This window comes from Wallemia mellicola (genome assembly GCF_000263375.1).
Source record: "Wallemia mellicola CBS 633.66 unplaced genomic scaffold WALSEscaffold_6, whole genome shotgun sequence".
Lineage (NCBI taxonomy): Eukaryota > Fungi > Basidiomycota > Wallemiomycetes > Wallemiales > Wallemiaceae > Wallemia > Wallemia mellicola.
Genome location: NW_006531963.1, coordinates 76,261 through 103,999, shown reverse-complemented (window position 1 = coordinate 103,999; position 27,739 = coordinate 76,261). Strand labels below are relative to the sequence as shown.

The 27,739-nt window shown below is 41.7% G+C and overlaps 18 protein-coding genes and 1 non-coding gene across 19 annotated transcripts; 8 read left to right on the top strand and 11 right to left on the bottom strand.

Annotated features, from left to right (window-relative positions):
- Positions 1-10: 10 nt before the first annotated feature.
- WALSEDRAFT_31991 (D-lactaldehyde dehydrogenase) lies at positions 11-1,163 on the top strand. The gene is made up of 2 exons (XM_006957477.1): positions 11-299; positions 346-1,163. Exons 1-2 carry the CDS (start codon positions 25-27, stop codon positions 1,133-1,135), a joined length of 1,065 nt encoding a protein of 354 aa, XP_006957539.1. The 5' UTR covers positions 11-24; the 3' UTR covers positions 1,136-1,163.
- On the bottom strand, positions 1,159-1,902 carry WALSEDRAFT_50835 (translation protein; the record flags this gene model as incomplete). The annotated part of the gene is made up of 1 exon (XM_006957476.1): positions 1,159-1,902. One exon carries the CDS (start codon positions 1,900-1,902, stop codon positions 1,159-1,161), a length of 744 nt encoding a protein of 247 aa, XP_006957538.1.
- WALSEDRAFT_44633 (5-methylaminomethyl-2-thiouridylate-methyltransferase) lies at positions 1,172-4,292 on the bottom strand. The gene is made up of 2 exons (XM_006957475.1): positions 4,229-4,292; positions 1,172-4,181 (listed from the first exon to the last, which is right to left on the bottom strand). Exons 1-2 carry the CDS (start codon positions 4,277-4,279, stop codon positions 3,171-3,173), a joined length of 1,062 nt encoding a protein of 353 aa, XP_006957537.1. The 5' UTR covers positions 4,280-4,292; the 3' UTR covers positions 1,172-3,170.
- WALSEDRAFT_16975 (hypothetical protein) lies at positions 2,109-3,146 on the top strand (the record flags this gene model as incomplete). The annotated part of the gene is made up of 2 exons (XM_006957405.1): positions 2,109-2,428; positions 2,507-3,146. Coding segments are annotated over 2 exons (960 nt in total), but the record flags the coding sequence as incomplete, so codon positions are not given.
- A 202-nt stretch (positions 4,293-4,494) lies between the features above and the next one.
- WALSEDRAFT_59989 (hypothetical protein) lies at positions 4,495-6,367 on the top strand. Its single transcript, XM_006957474.1, has 2 exons — positions 4,495-4,747; positions 4,794-6,367. The coding sequence occupies exons 1-2, from the start codon at positions 4,732-4,734 to the stop codon at positions 6,317-6,319; spliced, it is 1,542 nt and encodes a 513-aa protein (XP_006957536.1). The 5' UTR covers positions 4,495-4,731; the 3' UTR covers positions 6,320-6,367.
- Positions 6,368-6,417: 50 nt separating this feature from the next.
- WALSEDRAFT_63480 (t-complex protein 1 delta subunit (tcp-1-delta)) lies at positions 6,418-8,248 on the bottom strand (the record flags this gene model as incomplete). Its single annotated transcript, XM_006957473.1, has 6 exons — positions 6,418-7,767; positions 7,812-7,901; positions 7,945-7,997; positions 8,045-8,074; positions 8,121-8,136; positions 8,180-8,248. The coding sequence occupies 6 exons, from the start codon at positions 8,246-8,248 to the stop codon at positions 6,418-6,420; spliced, it is 1,608 nt and encodes a 535-aa protein (XP_006957535.1).
- A 79-nt stretch (positions 8,249-8,327) lies between these two features.
- Positions 8,328-11,264, bottom strand: WALSEDRAFT_59987 (Metallo-dependent hydrolase). Its single transcript, XM_006957472.1, has 5 exons — positions 9,949-11,264; positions 9,816-9,902; positions 9,071-9,772; positions 8,693-9,023; positions 8,328-8,645 (listed from the first exon to the last, which is right to left on the bottom strand). Exons 1-5 carry the CDS (start codon positions 10,163-10,165, stop codon positions 8,357-8,359), a joined length of 1,626 nt encoding a protein of 541 aa, XP_006957534.1. The 5' UTR covers positions 10,166-11,264; the 3' UTR covers positions 8,328-8,356.
- WALSEDRAFT_56948 (hypothetical protein) lies at positions 10,014-11,392 on the top strand. Its single transcript, XM_006957471.1, has 3 exons — positions 10,014-10,239; positions 10,279-11,124; positions 11,174-11,392. Exons 1-3 carry the CDS (start codon positions 10,183-10,185, stop codon positions 11,219-11,221), a joined length of 951 nt encoding a protein of 316 aa, XP_006957533.1. The 5' UTR covers positions 10,014-10,182; the 3' UTR covers positions 11,222-11,392.
- Positions 11,356-15,001, bottom strand: WALSEDRAFT_68263 (ATP-dependent DNA helicase). Its single transcript, XM_006957470.1, has 6 exons — positions 14,835-15,001; positions 12,346-14,790; positions 11,928-12,296; positions 11,814-11,883; positions 11,644-11,767; positions 11,356-11,598 (listed from the first exon to the last, which is right to left on the bottom strand). The coding sequence occupies exons 1-6, from the start codon at positions 14,994-14,996 to the stop codon at positions 11,421-11,423; spliced, it is 3,348 nt and encodes a 1,115-aa protein (XP_006957532.1). The 5' UTR covers positions 14,997-15,001; the 3' UTR covers positions 11,356-11,420.
- Positions 15,002-15,087: 86 nt separating this feature from the next.
- Positions 15,088-17,418, bottom strand: WALSEDRAFT_59984 (hypothetical protein). The gene is made up of 3 exons (XM_006957469.1): positions 17,127-17,418; positions 15,927-17,083; positions 15,088-15,881 (listed from the first exon to the last, which is right to left on the bottom strand). Exons 1-3 carry the CDS (start codon positions 17,336-17,338, stop codon positions 15,139-15,141), a joined length of 2,112 nt encoding a protein of 703 aa, XP_006957531.1. The 5' UTR covers positions 17,339-17,418; the 3' UTR covers positions 15,088-15,138.
- A 100-nt stretch (positions 17,419-17,518) lies between these two features.
- WALSEDRAFT_68261 (hypothetical protein) lies at positions 17,519-21,307 on the top strand. Its single transcript, XM_006957467.1, has 19 exons — positions 17,519-18,128; positions 18,197-18,294; positions 18,342-18,377; positions 18,423-18,580; positions 18,623-18,694; positions 18,739-18,794; positions 18,842-18,913; positions 18,960-19,115; positions 19,161-19,283; positions 19,328-19,415; positions 19,458-19,820; positions 19,863-19,874; positions 19,919-19,932; positions 19,982-20,098; positions 20,144-20,159; positions 20,201-20,288; positions 20,332-20,638; positions 20,685-20,906; positions 20,958-21,307. The coding sequence occupies exons 1-19, from the start codon at positions 17,955-17,957 to the stop codon at positions 21,213-21,215; spliced, it is 2,430 nt and encodes an 809-aa protein (XP_006957529.1). The 5' UTR covers positions 17,519-17,954; the 3' UTR covers positions 21,216-21,307.
- WALSEDRAFT_50827 (hypothetical protein) lies at positions 17,653-17,856 on the top strand (the record flags this gene model as incomplete). The annotated part of the gene is made up of 1 exon (XM_006957468.1): positions 17,653-17,856. One exon carries the CDS (start codon positions 17,653-17,655, stop codon positions 17,854-17,856), a length of 204 nt encoding a protein of 67 aa, XP_006957530.1.
- A 132-nt stretch (positions 21,308-21,439) lies between the features above and the next one.
- On the bottom strand, positions 21,440-21,510 carry WALSEDRAFT_t33. Its single transcript has one exon. It is a non-coding gene; the product is annotated as a tRNA-Gly (tRNA).
- A 382-nt stretch (positions 21,511-21,892) lies between these two features.
- On the bottom strand, positions 21,893-22,519 carry WALSEDRAFT_63474 (hypothetical protein; the record flags this gene model as incomplete). The annotated part of the gene is made up of 2 exons (XM_006957466.1): positions 21,893-22,410; positions 22,462-22,519. The coding sequence occupies 2 exons, from the start codon at positions 22,517-22,519 to the stop codon at positions 21,893-21,895; spliced, it is 576 nt and encodes a 191-aa protein (XP_006957528.1).
- Positions 22,520-23,003: 484 nt separating this feature from the next.
- On the bottom strand, positions 23,004-24,590 carry WALSEDRAFT_31981 (hypothetical protein). The gene is made up of 3 exons (XM_006957465.1): positions 23,909-24,590; positions 23,322-23,860; positions 23,004-23,278 (listed from the first exon to the last, which is right to left on the bottom strand). The coding sequence occupies exon 1, from the start codon at positions 24,523-24,525 to the stop codon at positions 24,037-24,039; it is 489 nt and encodes a 162-aa protein (XP_006957527.1). The 5' UTR covers positions 24,526-24,590; the 3' UTR covers positions 23,004-23,278; positions 23,322-23,860; positions 23,909-24,036.
- On the bottom strand, positions 24,584-25,251 carry WALSEDRAFT_59979 (MRP-L47-domain-containing protein). Its single transcript, XM_006957464.1, has one exon. It carries the CDS (start codon positions 25,232-25,234, stop codon positions 24,623-24,625), a length of 612 nt encoding a protein of 203 aa, XP_006957526.1. The 5' UTR covers positions 25,235-25,251; the 3' UTR covers positions 24,584-24,622.
- A 33-nt stretch (positions 25,252-25,284) lies between these two features.
- On the top strand, positions 25,285-25,664 carry WALSEDRAFT_17028 (hypothetical protein; the record flags this gene model as incomplete). Its single annotated transcript, XM_006957410.1, has 2 exons — positions 25,285-25,398; positions 25,446-25,664. The coding sequence occupies 2 exons, from the start codon at positions 25,285-25,287 to the stop codon at positions 25,662-25,664; spliced, it is 333 nt and encodes a 110-aa protein (XP_006957472.1).
- Positions 25,295-27,726, top strand: WALSEDRAFT_36984 (PIG-U-domain-containing protein). The gene is made up of 7 exons (XM_006957462.1): positions 25,295-25,398; positions 25,446-25,785; positions 25,833-26,442; positions 26,488-26,612; positions 26,660-27,225; positions 27,272-27,598; positions 27,646-27,726. The coding sequence occupies exons 2-5, from the start codon at positions 25,674-25,676 to the stop codon at positions 26,905-26,907; spliced, it is 1,095 nt and encodes a 364-aa protein (XP_006957524.1). The 5' UTR covers positions 25,295-25,398; positions 25,446-25,673; the 3' UTR covers positions 26,908-27,225; positions 27,272-27,598; positions 27,646-27,726.
- WALSEDRAFT_59977 (hypothetical protein) lies at positions 26,834-27,590 on the bottom strand. Its single transcript, XM_006957463.1, has 2 exons — positions 27,272-27,590; positions 26,834-27,225 (listed from the first exon to the last, which is right to left on the bottom strand). Exons 1-2 carry the CDS (start codon positions 27,311-27,313, stop codon positions 26,917-26,919), a joined length of 351 nt encoding a protein of 116 aa, XP_006957525.1. The 5' UTR covers positions 27,314-27,590; the 3' UTR covers positions 26,834-26,916.
- Positions 27,727-27,739: the final 13 nt, after the last annotated feature.

Here is a 27,739-nt window from a genome sequence, read left to right as displayed (position 1 = left end):
TACACTCAAACCATCAGTAAAAAAATGCCTGCAGTACAAAGTGGAACAGTATTAGTTACCGGAGGATCCGGTTTCATTGGTGCTCACGTTGTTCGCACCCTCTTAATTGAAGGTTTTCATGTCAAAACTACAGTAAGATCGACAGAGAAAGGTGAATATTTGAAGAAGAAGCTTTCAGACATCAGCGGCGGTGGCGGTCAACTCGAATATGACATCGTTGAAGACATTGAAGCTCCTAATGCATTCGACGAAGCAGTCAAAGGTGTAGACGCAATTCTCCACACTGCATCACCATTCCAGTGAGTATTGGGCTTTTGTTTGGTAACACTCTGATAAACTCTACAGTTTCAACTCCGATGATCCTAATGAGCTTATCGGCCCGGCTGTAGAGGGAACACTCAACTGCCTCAGAAGCGCACACAAGTTTAATAAAGATGTAAAGCGTATTGTAGTCACCTCCTCAGTCGCCAGTGTTATGACACCACGCGATACTCCTACAACTTTCACCGAAGAAGACTGGAACACACACTCACCGAAGGAAATCGAAGAAAAGGGCAAAGACGCTTCACGTTTGGACTTCTACATGGCATCCAAGACTTTGGCTGAACGTGCAGCTTGGAAATTCGTAGAGGAGGTTAAACCATCTTTCGATTTAGCAACTGTCGAACCACCACTCGTTCTCGGTCCATGCATTCACGAAATTCCAACAAAGGAAAAGCTTAACACATCTATTGCACGTTTCTACGAATTATTCAGCGGTGTCCTTAAAGACGCAACACCAGAAAAGCTTGTTGAACCAATGTCTAACATCGTTGACGTCAGAGATGTTGCCAATACACACCTTCTCGCGCTCACCTTCCCAAGCGCATCTGGACAGAGATTCATCACCGCATCTGACAGAGGTATGGTCACAAACCAAGATTTCGTTGATGCTTTACACTCCCGTTTGGGCGATAACGAAGCAGTTAAGAAGAATGTACCAATTGGTGAGCCAAACGCAGGTAAGAAGATCAACAGACATAGGTTCTCAAATGATAAGGCCAAGAACACGCTCAAGCAGACATTCTTTTCACAAGAGCAAACTGCAGTTGATACCTTCCTGTCTTTGCAAGAATATGAAAAACAATGGAACTAAATAAAGTGAAATGTATAGTCTATTTAATCTTTTTGTGGTTTGGCAGGTGCTTGCAAGACTGCTGGTAGTGACTTAGCCATCTCTTGGCTGATAGTTGGCATAGGGAGATCGTCTACACCGTATGGCAATGCCTGTTGGGCTGTGTAACCAAATTTCCTTGCTTTGTTCTTTGTGTCTATGAGCATTTTCTTGACTGCATCCTTAATATAAACCAAGTTGTTGTCTCTACCTGGGATAGCGCCCTTTACTAACAAGAGATTGTTTATGGTGTCTATTCTGATGACCTTCAAATTTTGCACTGTCGTCGTTTCACCACCCATTCTACCTGCCATTTTCTTACCAGGGAAGACTCTACCTGGGTCTTGGTTCTGACCGGTCGAACCTTGTGATCTGTGTGAAATGGAAGTACCATGGGAGGCTCTTAAACCTTTGAAATTCCAGCGCTTCATAACACCCGCAAAACCTTTACCATTGGAGGTACCCTGTATATCGACGAATTGACCAGGAATGAAATGGGAAACGTTAAGTTCAGTGTTGATTGGGATGATACCGTTTTCTGTGACAGGGAATTCCTTCAATTGATTCCTAGATTGTAGTTGTACGAAGTGGTGTTCGTTAGTGGAAGATGGCTTCTTCAACTGATTTACTCTGTTCTTCTCGATTTCAATTAGAGTTACTGGTACTTTCTGATTTAGTTCGTTGTAAATAAAGGACATGCCCCTCTTCACGCCAATTAAACCTGTTCTCTTGCTCCCAACTGACCACATCCTGATTGTTAGCTTTGAAGGGTAGCTTTAACCTGAACGATGAGGATATTGATATTTTTATTTTTTATTCTTCTCCCTATAGCACTCTCCTTCAAACCTCTAGAGATTAGTCAGTTAAACCTCGTCAATTTATTATCTGGCAATTTGACTTCTGGTGGGTAGCTCGTCGGTGAGACTAAATATCTAACTAAATAGGTATAAACAAGCATCTTAATAGTATTCTAATCCCAAGGGTATCAGACACTCCAAATAATACCCAGGTCTTGAATTACTTCGTTAATCACTTCAGTCGTCTCCGCTGGGATGCTACGATTGACACCTTCCAATCAAACACTCCACTTGGTAGAAAGACATTCAACAATCTTGTCGTTAACTCAAACAAAGACGCCCCTTTTAGGTTGACTTTAGCCGCACACTATGACAGCAAATACTTCAAGAACGCTGAGTTTCTAGGTGCAACTGACTCTGCATTCCCTTGCGCCTTGCTACTCGATTTGGCTACCTTCTTTACGCCCATCTTGAACAAGTTCGATTCACTTAAGTTCGGTTTAAAATCAGGTCAAGTGCCGTTACCACCTTACATAAAAGCAACGGGTGGTGATAGATCAAACTTCACGACCTCATACGGTCCTTCTTTCGATGGGAGGCAACTCGATGAACATGATTTGAGCCTCCAGATGATCTTCTTTGACGGCGAGGAGGCTTTCGAGAATTGGTCAGATAACGACTCAATATATGGCGCAAAACACCTCGCCGAGACTTTGTCAACCAGCTACATTGACATCCAAGAAGCACACCACCCTCCAGTATCGAAGAGACGTCTTAAGCCTCATCCAACTGAGTTGGATCGTATCGACCACCTCGTTTTATTGGACTTACTGGGAGCACCTAACCCAACAATTCCCAACTACTTCTCAACAACCGAGTGGATGCACTCTCATATGATTGATATCGAAAACAGATTGAACAGCATAGCTGAAACGCCTACAGTAGATCAATCGAATAACTTCCAATCACGGTTTTTTGTTAATAGGACATCACGATCTGGTATCTCAGATGACCATCTACCTTTCCTCCATAGAGGTGTACCTATATTCCACGTAATACCCAACCCATTTCCTTCAGTCTGGCACAAACTATCTGATGACAGATCTGCACTTAGTATACCAACAATGTCAAGATGGAACGCAATCATGCGAACATTCATTGCAGAATATATGCAATTACGTCCCCTGATACATTAAAAATACATGCATGTAAATCTATAACTAGTCTATAATACTTTGAGTTTTGTCTATGGTTGCAGATGCTACGCATATATCACCGACATATATCGCGACAACCTGACCTGGAGCTACTGCCATTTCGTATTCTTGGTATGTGATTTCTAATTTATTGTCAACGACTTCCACAGTACATCTTGTTTCCTGCTGGCGATGTCTAACCTGGGCATGTGCCTCAAAGCTCTTTGCTGGAATGTCTGCCAACCAATTTGTATCACCAAGTGTGAAAATTTTCTTGCACTTTAAAAGATCATGTTGGGAATTATTGACGACAATGATATCCGTATCTCTCTTTGCAGCAACGAACATTTTCGATGGCATCCCTCCAATACCGGCCTTCTGACCAATTGTGTAGTGATGAACACCGCGATGTTTACCAATCGGTTTGTTGTCCTCTGTGAGAAAATAACCCGGTACATTGTCGACATAATCATCCAACCATGCACCAAATCTATTACCCCGTTCACCTACAAAGCAAATTCCCATACTCTCCTCTCGCTCGGCGTTTGGGAGTCGCAACTCACGCGCCAGGCTCCTCACATGGCTCTTCTCGAGGGTACCAAGTGGGAAGACGACTCTATCCAACACAGATCTTTGTATAGCTGACAAATAGTAGCTCTGGTCTTTAAGTCGATCGCGTCCTCTGCATAGGTGGTTGTTCAAAATGCGAGCATAGTGTCCCGTCGCCAACATATCATCGTTCTTTAGTACGAGGTCGAGTAGTGCACCGAATTTTATATGTTTATTGCATCCTATATCTGGATTTGGTGTTCGCCCATCCCGCCAGACATCCAAAGAAGGTTCAAATACATCGTACCAGTATTGCTTTGAGAGGTCGACTAGTTTCAAGTCTTTAATATTGAGATGGTGACAGACTCGCTTTACATCCTCCCAGTCACGTTCCCATTCGCATCCCTTCACACCACCTACTGTACTGAGTGATAACTCATCCTTTGTGTCCCAGTTACGCATAAATACCGCTCTAACGTCCAATCCCTGATTTAAAATAAGGGGAGGTGCTAATTTAAAGTAAAGCTACTCGCCTGATTGACTAAAATACCGGCTGCTACAGCTGAGTCTACGCCACCGGACATACCAACTACGACTGAAGACAATATTAAATAAATAATAGCGCAAACTACCAAAGCTCACCTCGACGATTAGCAGACAATGCCCTCCCAAACATTTATCGAATTTGGAAAGTGAGTAAACGCGTTGTAGAATTCTATTTCAACAACGATCATCATAATTTCATAAAAATAAAAGTAAATCACCAAGAAAATGTCTAAATATCGTTACGATGATCCTGGCGTTGTAGGACGGTTAGTCTCTTTATTCTCGTGGTTCATCCTGACGTATATACGTTAGAAAAACAGGTATACGTATAGGGAATGTTGCTAAAGATGCAGACGGTCTCGAGAACCTTGATGATTTCTTTGCTGAGGGTTTGGAAACAAATGATGGCGTATTCAATGATCTCGATTTTGGGAATGATAACGATAACGATAAACGAGTGAATTACAGCTACAACAATGATTCATCCGCTATGGATATAGTTAATAGTGGGTTTTGTATCAATGTATTATCATTCAGCTCACAAATAACCAGGCGAACCTGTCTCACCGAAGAATCTACTGAGTAGCAGTCTAAGAAGGCAACCATATGCTTCACAGCCACTCCCAAATGATGATCACAGTGATAACGAAATTTATAATGAGATACCAAAATCTCAGCCACTTCCAAGTCGACGTCAACACAAACGCAAATCGCGTCCGGCGACGCCGCCACCACCACAGCGTGATGAGAATTCACCGGCTAGTATGCAAGACTTTGACGAAGGGCTTCCTGATGAGAATGATAATCGTGAAAGCGAGGAGAGGCACGCTCGCGAGGAAGAACAAGCGCGTATTGAAGAGAAAAAACAGAAAGAACAAGAAAAGAAAAAAGCCACTGAGACTAAAAAGCGTGACAAGGAGAAAGCAGAGCGCGAGAGACGGAGGAAGGAGAGGCGAGCCCAGCTTGAGCGTGAAAAGAAGCGACAACAGGAGGAAGAAGAGGAAAATTCCCGCGAACAGGAGCGTCTTTCACGTCTCAAGTCCCTCAGTAAAGGTAAAAAGAAGCAGGTTGCAGAGGAACCTTCTCGTGTCTCACCGTCACCCATCCCTGAAGAACAATATCCAGAACCAGAGCCAGAGGCTTATCCAGAACCACTCGAAGATATTCAGGAGGAAGGCCAATCTCGCGAAGCCTCACCTGCTGTTCCTCCAAAGCGGCAACGCAGGAGACGTTCACCTACACCTCCTCAATCACCACTTCCGGAAGGGCAAGGATGGGTTGCTAAAACAACCTCTCTTACTCGCCAAGATAGCAACTATTCTGATCAAATTGGTACGGGTGTACGTCGCTCGAAACGTCGTCGTATACGTCCATTAGCAAGTTGGGCACTTGAGAGGACAGATTTCTACGGGAACGTCGTTGGTGGTCCACCAATATTCAATCAAAGTCACTTTGTTGACGAAGGGGAAAAGAAAAGACATGCAAAAGAAACAGCCAAAAAACGCGAAAAGGAGAAAGAGGCAGAATATTATCGTACACTTGATGAAAAAACTAAACCAGCTGTACTTATTCGTGATGATCAGGGTAAAGAATTCAAAAAAGATTTAGTTTTCACAGCCAAACGTTCTCATGTTGGTAAAATCAAGGAAGGAAAGTTGTTTGAATTCAAGAAATTCTTCACTGAACCAGATCATATGGCTTCAGGTTTGCTCGTTATTGATAAAGATAAACACAAACCATCAAAGAGCTCTGGTGATAATACATACGTTTTCTACGTAATTGAAGGCGCTGCAAAAATTATAGTACATGAATCTCAATTCGTTGTTTGCCAAGGAGGCACATTCAACATCCCACGTTTCAACGTTTATTCAATAATAAATTATGGTCTTGGTCCACTAAAAATGTTCTTCACACAGATCCGCATACCTCCTAATAATTACAATGAAACTGATGAAGTTACAACCGTGGCTACTACCTCACCGGTTGCTGATGGTAGTTTCTCAAATCTCACTAACAAAGTTGACCTCAGCGATAATGAAAGTGTGTCATCAAATAGAGTTCTTTATGATTCAGATTAATTGCTTGTTTTGAATCATTTTATATTTACTTTGTATTATTTATTAAAGAAGAGAAGAATATGTATAATTTCATTTAACAAAAGATAAAAAAAACCTACTTAACGACTAATGCTGTAATCATCAATACGCAACAAGAGTGAAACAGTTTCAGTTGCTTGCTCAAGTGCGTTGGTAGTAACGATAAGTGGTTGCAAAACATTTTCTTGCTTGATATCACTAACGAGACCTTTCCTAACATTAATGCCAGTTGTAACTTCACCTTTTGCGTGACGGTTTCTCAATTCAGTAACAATTGCAATTGGGTTAAGACCGGCGTTCTCAGCTAAAGTTGTTGGTATAACTTCTAATGCTTCACTGAAAGCACTAAAGCAGTAACTTTCCATACCCTTCAAACCTTGGGCGATTTCACTAAGCTTTCTACTTATGTGTATTTCAGGTGCACCACCACCAGCTATCAAGAATCTCTTCTTAACGAGACATCTAACAACACAAAGTGCGTCATGTAAAGAACGTTGTGATTCTTCCAAAACTAAGTTGTTTGCACCTGTACATAATATTGAAACTGTCTTTCCTGGGTTCTTTAAACCAGAAACTTTAACGAATTTAGCACCATTCTTGTGAACTTCATCAATTAATTCAGCTTGTCCTAACTTATCTTCAGTGAAATGTTCAATATCAGCAATTGGTTTACATCCAGTTGATTTTGAAATGAAGTCAATCTCATCCCTTTCTATGTCTTTAACAACCATAATCTTTAATTTTGAAAGGAAATGTAATGATAAATCATTAACTGCATCTCTTAAGATTGACTTTTGAACGAGAAGGACGTTACATCCAGATTTTTTAATCTTTTTGCACATATTTAATAAATATTGACGCTCCTCTTTGAGGATCTTGTCCATTTGACGGTAATCGTTAACGACAATCTTGTTGTCCATGTCTGGCTTTGGTGATGACAATTGGAATTGAATCAAACCAATCTTTGCCTTTTCGATTCTTGTAGGACCTCCAGCTGAGGTAACAACAGGTTGTTCGAGTGCCAAACCGTCAACTAATTCTGTATCATCAATAGTACCACCAACTTTCTTAACTGTGCGGATGTTACGAAGGTCTACATTTGTTGATTCCTCATTTGCGAGTTTTTTAACAGCGTCAACAGCAATTGGTGCTAAAACGTTAGAGTATTGTGAAACGATCTTTGAGTTGAGTGATGTTGTAGCTGCACGTAATAAAGCGTCTCTATCGTCGAGTTGAACTGGGATAGATATTTCTTCAAGTACTTGAACAGCTTTTGCGGCAGCTGCTTGGAAAGATTCTGCAATAATTGTAGGGTGAATACCTTTGTTTAACATTTTCTCAGCTGCACCTAATAAGCTACCAGCGAGTACGACGACTGATGTTGTACCGTCACCAGCCTCTACATCTTGAGCTTTTGATAATTCAACGAGCTGATATTTATTAACGTCTGCATATGGCTATTTAAAATACTCACCATTCGTGCTGCTGGGTGGAGAACCGCCATGTGGTTCAGAATTGTTGCACCGTCATTCGTGACGATAACTTCTCCGCTTGAAGTTTGAATCTGGTATTCTGTGAGAAAGCACTCTTTATACTTATACACTCACCATCTTATCAAGACCTCTAGGACCAAGGGAAGACCTGACAACAGATGAAATCGCTGTAGGAGCGTCAATATGGATATCTTAAGCGTATGGTTATACATACTCTTTGCTGCTGTCATGTTAGACAAACGGACTGTCATTCTCGTTAGATTTGTCGTCTAGGCTATGTCTTCGCTAACCTTCCATTGGTTTGCCCTGGTATTTTGTTAGGAGAGACTATATTAGATCTAATACCTACCTTATCCTTGAATGAACTGCTGTTTACATCCACGCCTGCTGGCTGTGGCCCTGCTACTTGTGCTGACATTTCTGAGCGTTAGAAGGAAGATACATCAGCGCGAAGTGGTATTTGACAAAAAATAAGAAATTGATATATAGTTATAAAGGATATAGTACAGATATTATTATATTCCTTTTAATTGTATAGCTCCTTTTTGCTACCCATTATGTTGACAATCCAATCTAGATATTCATCCCAGTGCTGCTCCCATTTACGCATAACACGCTCTTTCATAGGATTCTCCATAAGAGAGTACGTGAGTGAGTTCCTTGCTAGTACTTTCAATGTCGCGAGGTTTGTTTTCGTCGAATGATTCAGGAGTGTGTAGAAGTCATATGATAATATTGGATTCTGGAATATTGCTGGATCATCACTCGATAGTGATACAGGCACTCCGTGGTTTATTAGTGCGGCTACAGGATGACTTGAACACGTTAGTCAGCTAACGTAACACAATGAGACATCACTCACTTTCCAATACCACCAGTGAGTCTGAGTACTTCGTTCGAAATAGGGCAGCTTTCTACCAGCACGCCACGCTCTTTACACATCTTCATGAGCTCTGGGTGCTTATAGAGACTGTATCCATGTCCAATCCTTCGTGTTCCTAACAAAAGCGCGTCGTAGAGGTTCTCATCAACTGGGCTACCATCCCCGAGCGTCTCACCCGCATGGAATACAAACGGTACTTTGATATCACCAAATTCCTCAAGCTGTAGTTCTTGGAAACGCAACAAAATCGGTAGATAGGCCTTCAGAGTGTATGCCTCAGAGGAATCCTCATGTCCGACCAAATCAAAACCTGGAATTCCCTTCTCAGCTTCTCTTCCACGTTCTCATTTGACTCACCTTTAATCAACTCCGGAAACTCTTTATAGAGATCGAGACAGATCATCATCGATGACCAAATCTCTTCTGGTTTTAAGAATCGCAATGTGCAGTAGATAACTTTTAGCCCATAAAACTGTTCAACCTTACCTTGCTCTTGTAAAGTACGCTTCGCAGCTTCGATTCCACGCAGCAAAATCAATACTGTGTCTCTACGCGTGAGGCGTAGATTGCACTCTATGTCGTAAAAAAACTCAGTTATCATGAGCAACCTCGTTTCTAGATATCCAACACCATCGTCTACACAATTAAGTACAAGACGCTTGGCGTATTCTTCCCAAATTGGTTCGTAGGAGAGCAATCCAGCAAGGACACTAAAACAGTTAGAGAATTTCGACCATATCTTCCCCATAGTATTATGTGTAACGTAACACTCTTTAGCTGATATTAGCATCTGTGCGTGAATGTAGTCATCAAGCTTGCTGTCTTTAAACAAAGTACTGATTTGATGGTAATTGCACCACATCCCTGGTTTATAATCATTTGTCAGCATACTTGCAGCAATTTCAGTAGACGCTTCTGTAATTGGCACCTTTGTAGGTCTGAATTGTAGCTTTGCATGTCCGTTATCCAAATTTTCTGCTGTGAGAGGATGTGTAGAACAAATCTCAATATTTGCACCATATTTGTGAACAATATCAAAGACATCATTCAATGGTAGAGCTGTTATCTGCTTAGATGAAATCAAAACAGATGACAAACTCACTAGCGTCGGTGTGCGCATGTAGAAGACCACCTTTCGGCATCCTCTGTATGATCTCATACAGTTTGCTCGACTTGATGATATCTTTCGCTGAGGAATGTTCATATCTATCGGCAGAAAGTAGTGCATTCCTTACAAGTGAGGAAAGGTGCGCCGACTTCTCTACTTTGAGATGCAGACCATATAGTATCCCATTCTCTCGTTCTAATATCGTTGATCGTGGCTGCTGCAATGGCATATTTCCCCCCTATCGTAAACAAAATTCGCTGCTCATTGGAATCCAGACGGTGTTCCTTTTCTTTATTTATTAATTCACGCCTCCGTTCGTCGAAACTCTTTAGTGCGATTTCCATGTCCGCCTAGTTTTGGAATGAATGAACCCCTTCCTTCGTTACTCTCAAGGCGGGCAGAAAAAATGGCAGATAACGTATACATAGACCACATAATAAACAATATAACTTCACAGGTTGATTTCCTACTCACCCAAGGTGTCCTCAATGCATCGGATGCTCGCTTAATAAAATTGAAACTTTCAAATCCAAATAACTCATCAACGAGCTTAGTAGGCCCTCCATCCGCCGGCTTGCCTAACCAACAGACTGGCTTCAACAGCTCAAACACAAGTTTGCCATCTGTCAGCAGGCGCGCTAGCCTTAGTCTTCGCAACAACAACAACAAGGATTCTCCTCTGCCAAGTCCACCAGGAGCACCACAGCCCCAGATGCTCCCAATTCCAACCACTGTCCAGCCACAAGTCCAGCCACCACCAGCTCAAGTTCACGCACCACCACCACCGCCTCCTCAGGCACCAATACCGGTCGTACCTCCACAACCCGCCCTGAACAAGTGTACTGCCCGTTGGGACTACTCTGGTGAAGCCTCTGATCTAAGACTCGTCAAGGGTGATGTCATCACAATCCTCGAGGAGGTTAATGCTGATTGGTGGCGTGGACGCAGCGACAGCACGGGCCAGGAAGGTCTATTCCCAAGCAACAGAGTCGAAAGAGTATCTCAACCATTAAGAGGTCTCCCACCAGCACCACCATCGTCTACATTCGGCGGTACTGGAGAGAAGGAGAAAGAAAAAGATGAGAGTTACGCACCAGCGTACAACGCTCCACCAGGTATCTCCTACGGCGGTCCAAACTATGCTAATGCACCTGCATATCCACAGCCAGGACAGTATTACACCCCGCCAGCAGCTCCACCAGCAGCTGGTCCAACCACCTACGTTCAGCAACCAGATGAACAGAAAAAGAACAACAAGTTTAAGAAATTAGGCTCAACCATGGGTAATTCCTTTGCTGGCGGTGTAAGTTTCACTTGAATTCATTCGTCATAAACTAACAAACTCCCTTCAGGTCGGTTTCGGTGCCGGTGCTGGTGTCGTCTCAAGCATTTTCAACTAAACATGAAAATTTCTTGCTAAATTGAAACAAAAATACTGTATAACGTCATACGCTCATACGATTATACCATGAAAACAAATACAATCTGTAGTATACAACAATCAACATACACCACACTTAATATATCTACGCTCTTTACATAATTTTCTATACATTTTTCTATTAATACACAACTAATGATAATTTATGCTATGCGTTTTTATTTTCTTCCCGGTACCATTGCTCTTATACCCGTCGATGATGTCTTCTTGTTGTCAACTCTAGTATATTTGTTAGCCCGACTGGTTGAACTCTTGTTTGATGATATGCTATTGTTGCTCGTGTCTGGGACCTTGTAGGCAAATTTCGATGCGAGGGAACCAGGTGTGATTGATGTGCTTATTGACGTTAATATGAACATTATTATAGGTGAAATGACTCACTCTGTATGCATAGACGTCTTCCTGGATCCAGGTCTCACCTTGTTGTATTTCTTTGTTACTTCAAGATATTGCACGTCGTAATTGACATCGTCGATACCTTCAGTGTTGGTAATATCTTTGAGAGCTGGAGCATTTAAGTGGGCGTTATATTATAAAATCGCAGAACTCACAATTTGGTAGTGTTAAAGAGAGTGTCTCGAGTGTGGCATCAGATGGCTGAGGTTTACCCGTTTTACTTAACTATTCTGACGTTAGAAATAGTCACAATAAAAGACGCCAATCACCTTCAATTTCAACTGTGTGAGCTCATCGAAACAATTGTTATGGATGTTTGTATCACCATCACCTGTGAGGTCGATCTCATCATCCGAGTCAGCGACATCAATCCGATGGTTTTTCTCATTTGCCTTCTGTCTCGTCTGCTGTTTGAATGTCGTGAAACCACCATTATTCGCTGAACTTTGCACAAAGCTATGATCAGAGTCAATCTCCTCGTAATCAGTATCTTCCTCGACATCCTTGGTGGGTTTCTTTCTAGAAGTGGAAGCACCGCCAGTGCTATTCCTATCATTTTGTCTGCGAGAACCAAATTTGCCAACCGTCATGTATATTCTTCTCTTTCCATTTAAGACTTGTTGGTATTGTGCACCGAGCTGGTGGATCCTATTAGCAAGCAATATTTATAGATAAGCATCCACTCACTTTGATATAGGCATTGGTGAAGCCTTGCTTATTTTGCTCATATCGTTCACCTAGTACTTGCTCAGTCCACAAGAGCTGAAAGAGTCTCTCAACATCTCCCTTTTCCATGTGTGAACCTTTACCAAATGATGGTATCTGATCGTGTCCTTTATCACGTATTTTAGCCGCTCCTGAGCCTTTGAAAACATCAACGCAATGAAGCATCGTTACACTCGACCTGAAGACATCTTTGACGAGTTGTACGGCATTTTTTGATTCCTCAGTGACATCTTTCTTCTCAGTTCCCACACCCGCGAAGCAATTATCGCAAGTTTTGTGACATTTCCGTGGATCGAAATGCTCACCGAAATAGTTGAGTACTTGAGTTCTCCTACAATCTGTTTTATTCAGGCAGAACTGTACAACTTGACGTAAATTCGACCTTTGGGTTGCCTTCTGCTCATGTGTGCCTTCACCATTGTCAATTAGGTAATTTATCGTGATCGTATCTTTATAAGCGAAATAGAGAATACAGTTGCTATGTTCACCATCTCTACCAGCTCTTCCGGTTTCTTGATAATAGCCTTCCAATGATTGCGGCATTGAGAAGTGGATAACGAATCGGACATCAGGTTTATCAATACCCATACCAAATGCAACGGTAGCACAAATAATTAGAAACCTATTCTTTTGCCAGTTTATCTGTATTTTCGTACGATCGTCACGACTAAGTCCTGCATGGTAATGCTGGGCAGGTAGACCATACTCGTGTCTTAATTTGCTTGCGACATCTTCACAAGCGCGTTTCGAAGAGCAGTAAATTATACCTGTTTGGCCTCTAAACTTGTTATTTATTAGATTTTGTATATCAGCATAAACTGTTTTGCCATTTTTTGGCTTGATTTCATAAAACAAGTTCTTGCGATTGAAAGACGATTTGAGCTCGACGCATCCTTTCATCCTTAGACTGTTTTTGATGTCTGACTTTACGCGCTCATTTGCTGTTGCGGTGAGCGCCATAAAAGGAACGCCAGGGAAGTCATCGCGAAGTTGGCCAAGGTTGGTGTAATCAGGTCTGAAATCATGTCCCCACTGACTGACACAATGAGCTTCATCAACTACAAACCGTGCGAGTTGATCCTTTGCGTGAAGTTGTTTCAATATATCCTTAAAAGCATTACTCTGCCCAAGCATTTCAGGGGTGACATAAAGCAATCGCGTTATTGGTTTCGGTCTTCGCAGATCATCCTGAATTGCGCGTTTATCAGCGAGTGCTGTGCCACCAGAATAGGCATACGATGGGACATCTTTTGATACTAATTGCTGAACTTGATCTTGAATTAACGAAAGCAAGGGAGATATGACGATAGAAACACCATGAGTTTTTCCTAGATCTACGCATGCTGGTATTTGGTAACAAACTGATTTACCACCACCAGTTGGCATCAATACGAAGACGTCTTTGGCATCCAACGTCGCGTCAATTGCTTCACGTTGGTTTTTACGAAACGCGTTAAGTTTGAACATGTCGTGCATCACTTTTTCGACGTCTCGCGACCATGGGTATCGAGGGTAGTTGTCTTCTTCGTGTTTCACAACTTCTGGAGCTCTTGGTGGTGGTTCCATCACGCTGACTTCATCGTCTTCGGGAACATCACCAAATGATTGCATGTTCATCGGCGCAACATCGTCATCTGACATCAGTGGTTCGTGTAAATCGACACCATCGAGATCCATCATGTTGTCTGCGAAGGGCATTATTGAAGATTCTGTTCTATTAAGTATTGGTGGATTTTCATTCGTAACGCTTCCTAAAGGTTCTCGACGTGGTGGTAGCGTGGTATACTTTGGCGCCATAGGTGAAGAATCGATTGCGACGACAGGCTCATTGCGCGTATTTTGCGAACTAGTCGGTGCGCCCTGTTTTCCACTACTTTCTTCACTCATTTTGGCTTTTGAAAGCGCTTTTTCTAGATTCAATATGCGGTCTTGTAGCCGATGTCTCTCGTTGAGAAGATAGTCACGGTCTACGGTTCCATCGTCGAGACCCTGCTCATAGAAGGACAGAAGCTCTTCCATGACGCCATCCTTCCTCCTGAGAGTAGTGCATAACAGATTCTGTATGACAGAGACTGATAGTAAGTTCAGATCTGAGTTGTATTGTCGAGAAGGTCTACTAGATGTAATTTCCTTGTTCTCAACAGGTTTGATGTATTTCTCCTGGCTATTCAAGTCATTTAAAACGTCTCCAGTGAAGGTATCATTAATGAGATCGTCCGAATCATCTACGTAGGTTATCGTATCATTATGGGTCTTTGGTAGAGACTGCTGCCGTACACGTTTGCTAGATGGCTCTAAAGCTGGTGTATTCGAGAGTGCACGCTTCTGTTGTTGGATCGCAGACGTAGACGCAAATGATTCTTTATCTCCAGAACTAACGGGAGACACGACGGTAGCTGGTTTGAACTGTAAAGGTGAGCATTCGTCTATCGATCTGTACACAAACCCACTTTGCTCACTTTGCTGGTCTTGCTATTCACGCTCTCTCTACTCGCCACGGGTTCGTCGTCGTCAATCTTGATAGGAGCTTTCGTGGACGATAACGGTGTAGACGACGCATCCGGTCGACCCATCCTTCGTCGTAGATCGTCTAGATTGTTGCGTACTTGCATGATCGTTGGTCACTATCAAGAGTGTTTTTATCAGAAGCGCGTAACTACAAACCACATGTATGCAAATATAATAAAAAACAAGCTAATAAAAATTACAAATGAAAGTGTAGGTGTCGTGAACGCATCCCGCTACTCACTCGTCCTAATAAAGATCGTCGGGTGATGGTGAGTATGTTAATCCAGCAGACGAGGTGTCTATTGGTGAGTCCTTGATCGTAGGTAACGCTCCTGGTGGCGCTGACGTAGGCTGCTTCTGCTCATCGGCTATCTTAAGCAAGAACGCAAAGTGTAACTTATTTGGGTGGCCGTTTTGTATATAATTCGCTTCAATCACAATCTCCGTTGTCCTGGCTGTCGCATCAGGTGTTCCCGTGAGCGTGTATCTGCCTTCTCCCCGGGTGGTAGGCTGGAATACCCAGCTCAACCAATGTGGAAGTGCCGGAGAAGAAAATGTTGGCTTCAGCTGCGCGAATGAATTTCTTGGATCCCAAACTCGGGGTGTAAATGACCAAGGTACGCCAGTATAAGCAACTGCTGGTGGTATACCCGAAATTCGTGGGGCGAATTCCTCAAATACCCATCCACCATTCTGCCGGTCTTTCCTTGCGCTAATATTCCAAATATGATTACCCTTGCTCTTGGCCTTTTTGCCATCCTCATTAAAGCGAGATATATAGGGCGATGACCATAGGTATATTTTTACGCGTTTTAACGGCATGATGGATTCTCCAATATTGTGCTGTAACAATCGATCTTGAAAGGCGGACGTGAAAGCTTGTATCCGGAATTTGAATGGTCGGAAATCATCAGATTGATCCAATTTTTGCATCTTTTTAGCCGTCAGCGTTTGATGCAGGAATTCTCCTCGTGAATCTGTTACGTTTACTAAAACAAGTTAATAAGACATTCCTAAAACATATCAATACTCACGATCTGAACAAACATCGTTCAAGTATTCAATAAATATTTTATCCAAAAGCTCCTTCAATTCAGGGTTGAAAGTCGCCATCTGGCTGCCATCGTCACCATTACTCATTGTCGAAGACCGTGATCTTGGACGTGGTTTACTATCGATAGTTTCGAGAATAGATGGCGTTTGATTCTTGGTGTGTCGCAAGTAGGGCGGAATAGGTGGATTAGGTGTAGCGAGTGTTTGTGCCCTCTTGCGAACTGGCATAGGTCGAATCGTCATTGGACCGGTATCAGATACAGCTGATAAACTACCGGTCATACTAGTAGCTATACTTGGTGCGGCGCTACCTGAAAAGCTTCCGGACATACTGTCTGAAATACTAGCACCATCGCTTGTCATGCTGCTAGTATAAGCCATTTCTGGAGTGATTACACCAGACATAGGTATTGGATTCGAAGAAATAGCTTCGGGAGATTCTATTTGAGTAATATCTGGTGTAAATAATTGGGTATGGTCTAAAGAAGATATTCTAGTTGGTGCTGGTAAATGAGCTTGACGGATACCTGTCATAGCGAGATGAGGCTGATGCATACCCCACCCACCGTATACTCTAGAATTAGCAGATTGCTGGGATATACTCGTTGACCTGGATTTGCGGCTATGAGAGGTGTTTGGACGCGATATCTGGGAGGACATGGTAGGATAAAAAGAGCTACCATAATAATCAGGATATTGAGGAGTTCCTCCTAAAGGTTGGTAGTAGTTGTTTGAATGGTATTGAGTAGTGAGCTCCTGGTCGGAGGTAGTGGAGGAATAGGTTAATGGAGAGGGATGGTGCGAGTAACTTGGCAGAGCCCTCGAATAAGAATTTCTCGAGGCTGTCTCTACGTCTAATACGTCGTTTGCTGCTTTGTTGAACTGGCCCAGTCTCGAGAATTTCGGTGGTGGTTCAAAAGACTGATCTGGGTAGTTAGGCGAAGGGGGTTCAAATCGCTTAATTGAGCTTGACAGTGAAGTTTTGTCTGAGTTTGTGAGAGAGGTCAAACTCGGTGGCCTCGATAGCTGGTAGCTATGGTGCGTCTGCAAGGGAACGTAGACGCTTTCCTGTGGTTGGATCCCTAGCATATCCTGACAAGGGAAGAAATCTGTCTGAGTGCAATCAATAGAAGCTAGACTATTTTTTGTTAGAAGAATAAAAAAGCGAAATCAAAACTGACCCGTCACTTGCGCTAATTGTATCACCGGAGTAGTAGTCATCAGACGCGTAGGGATGAGATCTAGTTGGCGTGCTATTTGAAAGATTCAAAGACTGGGTGTAAGAAGCCAGCGAGTGAGAGTCTGGAGTCGTTCTCGAAGATCTAGTAGCTAGATCATACGGTAAAGACGAAGTTCTCGGTGGTTTTATTGGTTGCTCAAAGTGGTGATCCATTTTTATAGTCAGCCTGTCCAGCAGACTATTGATTTCTTATTTTTATTGTTATTTTAGATTTCGACCTTGGCGGGAGATTTCAAGAGTGTCGTGAGCTGAATCAACTTAAATTGAGTAATTCCGTTAGTGAGAACGGATTTGGTAATAAAATCTTATAAAGTTACAACCGCACGCTTTACTATATCCGTCGCATTCGTCCCTTTATATCTCTATTCAGGCATCTCTCCGTCACCAACACATCTACATCTCTCTTCTCTAGCGCAGTTTCTCGTTCTTTATTTACGACGACCATCTAGCAAGCAAGTATCCTAGAGATGGGTAGAAAATCTTCAGAGATCTCCAGCCAGGATGTCTTCCCCCGGCACAGCAATCGCACATCTCTCAACTTCGCCGACGACACGCCAGTTTGTAACGAATGGACAATTTCTCTATTAGAGAGTAGAGATGTCACACACCAGGTTGGCCTAGCAGCTATCAACAACAACACCGGCAGAATCACTCTCACACAAGTTGATTGAATATTCTACAACAGAACGCATGCGCTAATTACAATTACGTAGATTGCGGACTCTGTTACATTCTTAAAGACGTTACACCATGTTAGCTTGTGTATGCTATGTCATCTGATCGCTTCGCAATTTTATCAACTTACGCGAAAAAAGACACACCTTCTACAATTTTAGTTTGCAGCACTTCAGTCGGCAAGAACCAGGTAGAACAATCCTCAAAAAGTCTTCTCGTGTCTAGATTACTCGAATATCACAAACCTGCAAACGTAAAAAGCATCCAGGTTGGTAATAATTTTCAAATAAAAGCTCATTAGGGTGCTTAATGCACACTTTTCACATCATCCTATAGAGAAAGCACTTTAATGACATCAAAGGTCTAGACAATATCGACAATTTTATATTAAAAGACGTTACTAAAGATGCCAAGATGATGGTCTTGCGATCAAAGTGAGCTATCTTCATGCTGAAACGCTAGCGTTTATTATGTTGCCAAGATACTATGCTGTTGCCGCAGCATCTGCTCTATTCAGGTACATAAGAACCCGATCGACTTCCGTTACGTTAATGTGAAACAGTTACCTCGACTCAGTCCAGACTACTGTATTCGCACCTAACTCGCTTAGCATCAGTTATCAGGAGCATAAAGGGACGATGTTCATCGAGTCGCAGACGGCTCAGGACTTGGAATTGACTACCAGCGCGGTTGGCAATGCCCATGGAATGTCTCTGCTGAGTAAGCTTACATGTGCTTATCACTAATCCTATAATGTGTTAGGCCTGCTCGACAGCTGTCTCTCCCAAATGGGTAGACGTCTATTGAGATCATCAATCCTTCAACCCCTTTCCGGTTAGCCTTGTTGAACTCATGGATTGTCCCATTGACGAATTCAGATGCGAAAATAATCGAAAACCGACTCGATGCCATTCAAGAGCTACTGCTTAATGCTGTATGTTGATCGTATGTTTGTACATTAGTCAGCATAATACTTTCTAGGACATTTTGAATGCTATTAGGTCATCTTTCAAATCACTTAAGGGTATCGACCTTGATAAACTTTTAATGGCGGTAAGCCACGCTAATCGCACACCACATTCCTCACGTCGCGACAAAGATCTCGAAAGATGAGAACAAAAGCACAGCACAAGACCATGAAGTAGAAAAGCGCATAAGCCAGCTGCTCACTATTCGCTCGGCTATACACGCCATTTCTAACATTTATTACGCACTTGACGGTGCTAAATCATCTTTGTTGACTACACTTCGCAATGTAAATTAGATGTACGCCTGGTGAAATTACTCACTCACTCATAAGGATCTCCATGATGACGCTTTCAACTGCATTATTTCTGCAATCGACGAAAACATCGAACAGGACGTAACATTGGGTAAAAGTGGCAGTTTGGCAGCAAGGAATGCTAAAATTTACGCAATCAAAGTAAGAAAATATCATCAAAATCTTTTATTCTTAAGCCATTCCAGTCAAAGCAATGCGAGCTGCTGGATGTCGCTAGAGAAGCATATAGGGAAAATCTCGATGATTTATTCGCCCTGAGCACCAAATACACTGGTGAGAATCCGTTAAATTGCATGTATAAAACTCACTTCATAGAAACTTACGACTTGCCAATCACATGCACGTATATTAACAATGCTTTCCATTTAACACTTAAGATATCAGACCTTGGTAATAGCGATCTGCCAAAGGAGTTCATAAATGTCACAAAATATGGCTCGAAAGGAAAGAACAAGAACAATTCAGAAAACATGGCGGGAAGATATCGCTTCACTACTATTGATCTTCTTAAACGTAACTCAAGGATCAATGATGCCCTGGCTGAAGTTTACCTACTGTCAAAACAATGCGTGCTAGATATTAGGATTGTTGTTATAGGCTGTCTCTCACCGATATATAGAGCCAGTGACGCTATTGCCATGCTCGACCTCATTGTTTCTCTCACCAATGCTGCCCTTAGTAAGTTATCTTCCTAACTCTAATGTTATTTAATATCAACAGTTCATGATTACAGTGTGTGTTGTTTATCTTTGTAGACAAATTTACGTTTCCACAAGTCAGACCAGAATTTGTCAGTATATTCCGAGTAACGAAAGAATGTCTGCTAACAGATCACTTAGACTGACACTCTAGCACTCAAGTCTGCAAGACACCCTCTTCTTGAAAATCTCAACTCAGAAACAATTGTTTCGAATGACGTCTTCATGAGCGACTTTGCGCATTTTCAGATAATCGAAGTGGGTGTGACAATGTTTCTTTAACCCTAAATTAACATCCAATAGGGTCCTAATATGTCAGGTAAGACGATGTCTAATTATATGGAAATGTTAAGACAACAGGCAAATCATCATTCCTGCGAATGATCGCACTCATAGTGATAATGGCTGGTCTGGGGAGTTATGTACCAGCTGAATACGCAAGTATCAAGTGAGCGCGCTCCAGGTATAACTCTCTTTCTGACTCCTTTGAGACTCATGGACGGCGTACTTTCTCGTCAGACAAACAATGATGTACTAGAACAAAATCTGTCGTCTTTCGCACATGAAATGGCAACAGTCTCGCTCATACTTACTGCATCTACGTCTAATACTCTCGTAATACTAGACGAGATAGGAAGAGGCACGACACCATCTGAAGGATTTGGTTTGGCTTATGCGATATCCGAAGAACTCATCCGCCGTCGTCCGTTTGTCATTTTCGCAACTCACTTTCGGCAGCTCTCGACGTATTTGCAATTCAAACCGGGCGTCGTCACGCTCCATATGTCAACTACAGTGGTATTGGTACACCACCGATAGTAAAAGCATACTTAACATTTTGTAGGGAGGCAGTGATGAAATATACTTCCAGTATAAAGTCGCAGAAGGCAACTCAGTCGAACAGCATTACGGTCTACAGATGGCTAAAAGTGCAGGCCTCCCTGGGGAAGTACTTGACGAAGCCCATGTCATCGTCCGTGGATTGTCAAGCGAAAATGAACATGGTTATGATTCTGTAATCAACCAAGCTCGTAAAATGGCTATACGTAGACAGGCTGTTTTATCCGTGCGACATGCTAGCGTATTATATTGAGAACATATTCTAAATTACGCTTAGGTTACTTCAAAACTGCGCCAGATTTGCAAAAACTGTACACTCAATTATCAAGATCTAATGATATATTTGGCAAGATTACAAAGCGAATTGGTACTTTCCCTTGAGGGTACAGGTATGGGTGACCCTGAGGTGGCTAGTAATGTAAATGAAAAATTCTCCATGGAAAGCAACAAGAGGTCTTCAGTGTCACCCACTACCTCGCCAATGTTCATATCAGAAGACGAAGCAGAACAATATCAAAGCGATTTGTCTCTTTAAGTGTGTTACATGTATGATTAAATAAATACATTGATATCTTTGTGAAGTATCATTGGGTTTCCTGATGATCTAATCTTCGCAATAACAATTTGAAGCACCATTTCTCCTGGGAATTAGACATGACGTTACTTACTTGAGAGAAAAAAAAACAAAAAAAAGATCCACATAGTAATCCGCGGAGTTCACGAAGCAAAAATACAAATCCATCTTTCGATGGTAGATGCTGCATTAACCCGGAGTCGAACCGGGGGCCGATCGATGGCAACGATCGAGGTTACCGCTACCCCATTAATGCTTGTTGAACTGGTTGTTTTAACAACTTGATGGATCGTTTCAAAGTATTTGACAATTGAAAACCAAAAGTGAAAATTTTACTCCTAACGGAGATGTATCTATACTGTGCAACAGCTATTATTACTCAACAACAAGCTTTCTAGATCCTTTTTGTATCGTCAATATTTCCATTAAATTCATCAACATACAAATTCACCAGGCTTCCCACATGAAAGAGTCAAGACAAAAAATGAGTGAATATATGAACAACAAGTGTGAGGTACTTTTACAGTAGGTTTTTTTAAAATACAGCGGATGATAAAAATGCAACCATACAACATTTCTTAAGAGTACTGATCGAAAGCCAACGGAGCAAGAGAACTAGAATAAAAGGAAAGAAAAATTCAAGAAGCGTCAACACCATAGAGTGATTTGATACGTTGACTAAGAGGCACCTTCTCGTCATCATCGAAGCCGTCCTCGTAATCCTCTTCGACACCGCCAAAATCCTGGGAAAGGTCAACAATATCCTGAAATGACATTACAAAAGTCGTCAATGGTGATTGTGACATCGCGAAGTCATGTAAGTCATCGTCGACACCTGAAAAATCGACTAATTTAACAATAGACGTATTGGCAGTAAGAGTAGTGCTTGTAAAATCACCTTTGTTTGCTATATCGCATGACTTCTCTCGTAATTTGTTCGTCACTGTCAACGAAGATGAAGAAGAATGAGGCGATAAACCAATCAGACCGCAGCTACTGTATGAATGACAGCGCTGTTCAAGACCAGCTTGAACTTTCTCTGGAAGGCTTCTTTCGTCTATGTTAACCGTCAAGCGTGGTGGTTGAGCTTGTAAACGACGACGACTTAACTTGCGGGTGCATTCTTCACTAGATTTCTTACGAGTGAAAAAAGATGCTGACATATAGTGTAAAAATCTCATACAACTTGTTTGATATAGAAACCTACTGTGCTTCTTTATCACATCTGAGACGCACCCTGCGAGATCCTGGAGCGACGATAGCATATCTCTATGTAATAAATTAAGGTATAATTCACAAATATGGTGTGTAAGAGAGCAATATTTGTCGTTGTTTGGTGACTCATAAAGGTTTGTACAAATATCGAGGATATAGAACATACAGCAGGAGAACAACATCACTTTCAAAGTGCTCAGCTGATGGACAATAGATAACCTATTTTGACGCCCATATTTCAGCCAGCCTGTGCCTTTGTTTGTTATGTTGTAGCTGAACTTTATTTGCTATGACGCCAGAATTGTTATAATGGAAAGTGTGGAAGAATTGAACATGCACAGAAACAACCAGATATGTCTCTCCATTTTTATCTTAACCTACAAGATAGTCATTTGACAAACAGAAGATCGTGCTTTCCTCCTAGAATTCAAACAACGATCATGGAACTGTATCAACATTCCGTCTATACATTAGAGCAATGCAAACAGGTTTTATCCGGACTATCACAAAAGGATTATATTTATCGTTCCCACCTCATCCCTAATTCATCGATAAGCAAGCACGTCAGGCATACACTTGAGCGATTTGGAGTGTTTATACACTCACTATCCTCACAGACGAGTGTGGACTTTGACATCGCCACGAAGGACCGCCGAATTGAATCCGATCTGGCCTATTCCAAAAAGATAGTCGATAGTTTCATCGATTTCTTCCAAAAGCGAGATAAAATAGAGAGCGCTCGTAAGCAGTGTACACTCACTGTGTATACGCCAGATACTGTCAGCATGCCATCTACATACGCACGTGAGGTGAGTATTATTGTATGTATGTTCAACTGCTAACCCGATGCAGCTGCATTTCGTTAATGCACATGCCATACATCATTATGCACTCATGCGTGTAATAGCTACATCAGAATTAGGACTATCGATAGATAAAGGATTTGGGGCAGCACCAAAACGGCAAAGCAAGTTATAATCTATAAATGCATCTTCAAGACAAATAGACAATCAGGCTAGGCATGTACATATTTAGTAGTTGTTGTAAAATATCATAGAAGTACTCCCGCACTTGCATACCAGCGAGACCTAGCGACAAGCCTAGTGCAGCTCCCCAACATATCTGTGCTCGTGTGTGTTTTCCAAGGCGTGTGCGTGAGAGAGGTATGCTGCCTATAAAGGCTAATGTGGGTATTTTGATGTAATAGTTCAGTTCTGAGTAGGCAACAGCGACGAGTAGCCACCCAGAGACGGTTGAGTGTGTGCTAGGCATACCGTCAGTCCGTGTGCCGTCTATTCCTGATAGGATTTTCTCGCTCAATTCTGGATGACGTATTGGATGTTTACTTTCTGATGGACGTGCACTATTAATGAACAATTTTAGCGTTTTCGCTGTTAGGTCGTTAGATTATAACTCAGATAACATCTCCATGGACTCACCAACGATTGAAGAAGCTGCTGCACCACCAATACCCCAAGCAGCGTTAAATGACGGTCTACTGAGTAAGGTAACTATACAAGCGGCGGTGACTATCTTGTTCGTATACCTCATAACACCTACGAAGGCGCTATTGAAATCTAACATTTTTTGGTGGTGATGATGGTGTAGGAGTAACATCCTGAGTGATAGTAGCTCCACTTTCATACTCCTCTAGCAGCTTTTTATTACCTTTTACGTCGACTAACAAATTGAAGTCATTTTCCTTCTTCCCAACACAGTGTGTAATAGCCCAATTTGCACGCTGTTTACAGGTATCACTACAGAAAGCACCCTTATCGTGACTATTGTACAAACTGAGCGATTGTCTGTCGATTCTCAATTGCGATTGCTGCTCTTTATAAGCAAATTTTGGAGGATTCTTACATGGCGGGTACGAGCAGAGCTCAGCGATGTGCCTCTCGTGTTGTATCCTCTCTAAACCAGCTGAAGAAAGCTCTTTGAGGTATTCCTTGAAGCTGGAGAGTGTACAGCCACCGAGTGTCATCTGAATCGTCAGCTTCAACTCCGTTCTCTCTTGTTGTATTTTAGCGAGCTGTATAGCCTGTACATCGTTCATTGCATCTATCGCAGCATTCGCAAGTTGCTTCCCACGTGTCTGTCTATTATTTGATTCTATAACGTTAAAGTTCATTGTTTGGGTACAAGAAGTCATTTTACTGAATATTTTCACTAACATTTTCCCTAATAGAATGGTGACGCTCTGAAAGAACGAACTTGATTCTGGACATTGATTTCCTCACTCTGTATCTTCTCTCATTTACTCTAGTGGACTGTTGGATGTCGACACCTAATCTTCTAGATTCTTCAAGCTGAGTGGATAATAAATTCCTCTCTCTAAGTAAAATAAACCAAAGTGTGTGTAAATCCTCGAATGACTTCAATCTCAACTCGGATGCTCTCCAGGATCTGGACGACAGAGATTGAGATTCTGTCCATGTAGGCAAAGTAGATGATATTTGATTGCCATTTCCAGTGCCATCTGGCTGTTCTCCTTTTGTGTTATCAACTTGTCTCCTCTCAAAAAATGCGTATAAACCGTGGTTTGGATTAACTGGTACTCTCTTCTCAGCTGGTACTTTGTTGTTGAATATGCTAGGTAATTTCTTCTCCCTTGGTGCGTATCTCTCACTTATATCTGGAGATGAAGGAGATTGCTGAGATGTACTTTCTGATTGATTATTCTGTGCTACAGTAGGTGTACTACTCTGTTGATATATCACTCTTGAAGTGCTTAAGCATCTTCTAAACATTTTTGTCGTCGCCATGATGATCGTCAGGATTGAAGAAAAAAGAAGACTCAAATCGCTACACCGAGATGCTATTTTGTCCAACATGCTCAAATATGCTGATAAGTCAGTTGGATGAAGAATCTACGAATAATAAATGGGTATGCGCTATTTGTCCGTATCAATTTCCTATGACAAAACAAGTTGGTGTGATATATGCTCTATATATTCTATACTAACGGCAATATAGTTCAACACGCGGCATAAGCTCAAGCGTAAGCAAGTAGATGATGTTTTAGGTGGTGAAGACAGCTGGAAGAATGTCGACCAAACGTCTGCAGAGTGTCCAAAATGTTCAAATGGCAGAGCATTCTTTATGCAGATACAAATAAGGAGTGCAGATGAACCGATGACAACGTTTTATAGGTGTACAAATGCAAAATGCGCTAATCAATGGAGGGAGAATTGATCTTTTGCTATGACGACGGTATATTTTGCATCTGGATTCGCACTTAGAGCGATTCTAATAAATTATTTTGAATTTCTTAACTTTTTCGAACTATCAAATGTATTCAATTCTGCTTTTATTGGTGGGTGCTTTGCTATAGCTAATCGATAGCAACTCATACTTCAAAAGTGAAGGAATCTGCCGTCAGAGGTACTTTTGATTATATTTCACCGTTATTATTACACTTTGATAGCAAAGTTTACTATTATATATTAGATGTTATCGCTATATGCGCTTTATATAGGATAAATAAGCAATCAGCGTTGTTCTACACATACAGTCCACTATCTATCGTCAATCTACTCTCACACTCTTTGACGACGCTACAGAACACACTTACGTTAACTTCTCTGACGCTAGCATGTGAAGGTTATGCATATCTATCAATTTTGCTGCTATCGTACAACTCCATACTGTTCTTCTATCCAGTAGCATTATTAATTCCTCAAATACTCATTATAACAAAGGACAGTACAAATAAGGTTAAAGAATTGACAAAGTACACCTTAGTATATCTGATAACAACACTTTCACTATTGTCCTTGGCGAGGTATATCTCAAATGATTGGTCATTCCTAAACCTCTACAAGAATCTGATCTTTGCTGAAAATTTGACACCAAATACTGGCTTGTTTTGGTACTTATTCATGGAAATATTCAGTCAATTTAGATATTTCTTTACAGTCGTGCTACAATTACATGCCTTTATTTACGTCCTACCAATATCAATATACTTAAGGTGAGTGAAATGTCACTTGACATTCCCGCTAACCACTCTCTGCAGCCACAGACCACTCTTAGCATTTACTTTCATAAGTGGTACAATATCTATCTTCAAATCCTATCCTTCAATTGGAGACGTAAGTGTCTACACTAGTCTCATATTTCTATTCCCAGATTTATACCAGCGTGGGTGTATGACTTGTAAAAGAAAACCAGACTAAAACTCCACATAGACGCAAGATATCCAAAATTTGTAGCAACCCTTACAATAGTTGCTGCAGGTTTACTGCCATTGTTTAGACACCTCTGGTTAAGAGCAGTCACTGGAAATGCGAACTTCTACTACGCCAGCACTCTCCTGTGGACCTTCAGCAATGGAATGCTTCTTGTGGAACTCCTATACGCTGAAGCCAAGCGGTTGTTTATGATGACAATTGATAAGGATACGGATATCAGCCAGTATAAAATAAAACAAGTGTAAATATCCCATTTAGTATTTTCGTTTGAGGTTCTTATTCTTACTATACTTGCGATTGTCTATTATGTCCCTACTGAGGTATTTACCTACTTCTTTCATGCAGAAGTGAGCTGAACGCGTCGTGTCTTCCCCGCTGAAATCTTTGGCAATTGCCGACCAGAAGGCTACCAAAGAGTCATGTTCCATATTATCTTTATGATTTTCGTATATCTCTAATAATATCTTTAAATCTGAATCGTCAAGTGGTTGGTTATTTAGGCGTGGATTGTCAACGTTCTGCCATCGGATACGACATTCACTGGGTAATCTACACGTTAGCATCTGAACTAGTGTGAGCGAGTTAGACATCATTTAAACCCTTACATACACCATCAGATACCCTATTCCAATCTATCCGAGACGCTTGCATGCGTTTGTCTACCTCTGCATCCGATATCGATGTATCATCGCAACAACTCGTCCTATACGTCGCTCTAACCACATTGCGGAGATTTTCTGTCTCATTTTTTGCAAACGGTATTACATTCCTTGCTTCGAGGTATTCTTCTCGACGCTCAGCGAGTTGAGTGAGTGGCGTGTTGTTATATATATCTCGCTGTAGTGGTAATTCCACTAATTGTGTTGGTGCTGTTGAGTGTACGCCGATTTTGTTGTTATTTGTGATTAACACGCTAGATTCCCACTCTAATCCGTTCTGGAGAGGGCTGTCAAATGAGCACTCTAGCAATGTATACCACTTACTTTCAAGCGTTCAGCTTCCTCCTTAATTTGCACTGACCAGGCTATAGATCGCGCTACGTGGCTTCTCCTACTACAGTCTGCGTCTGACATCATA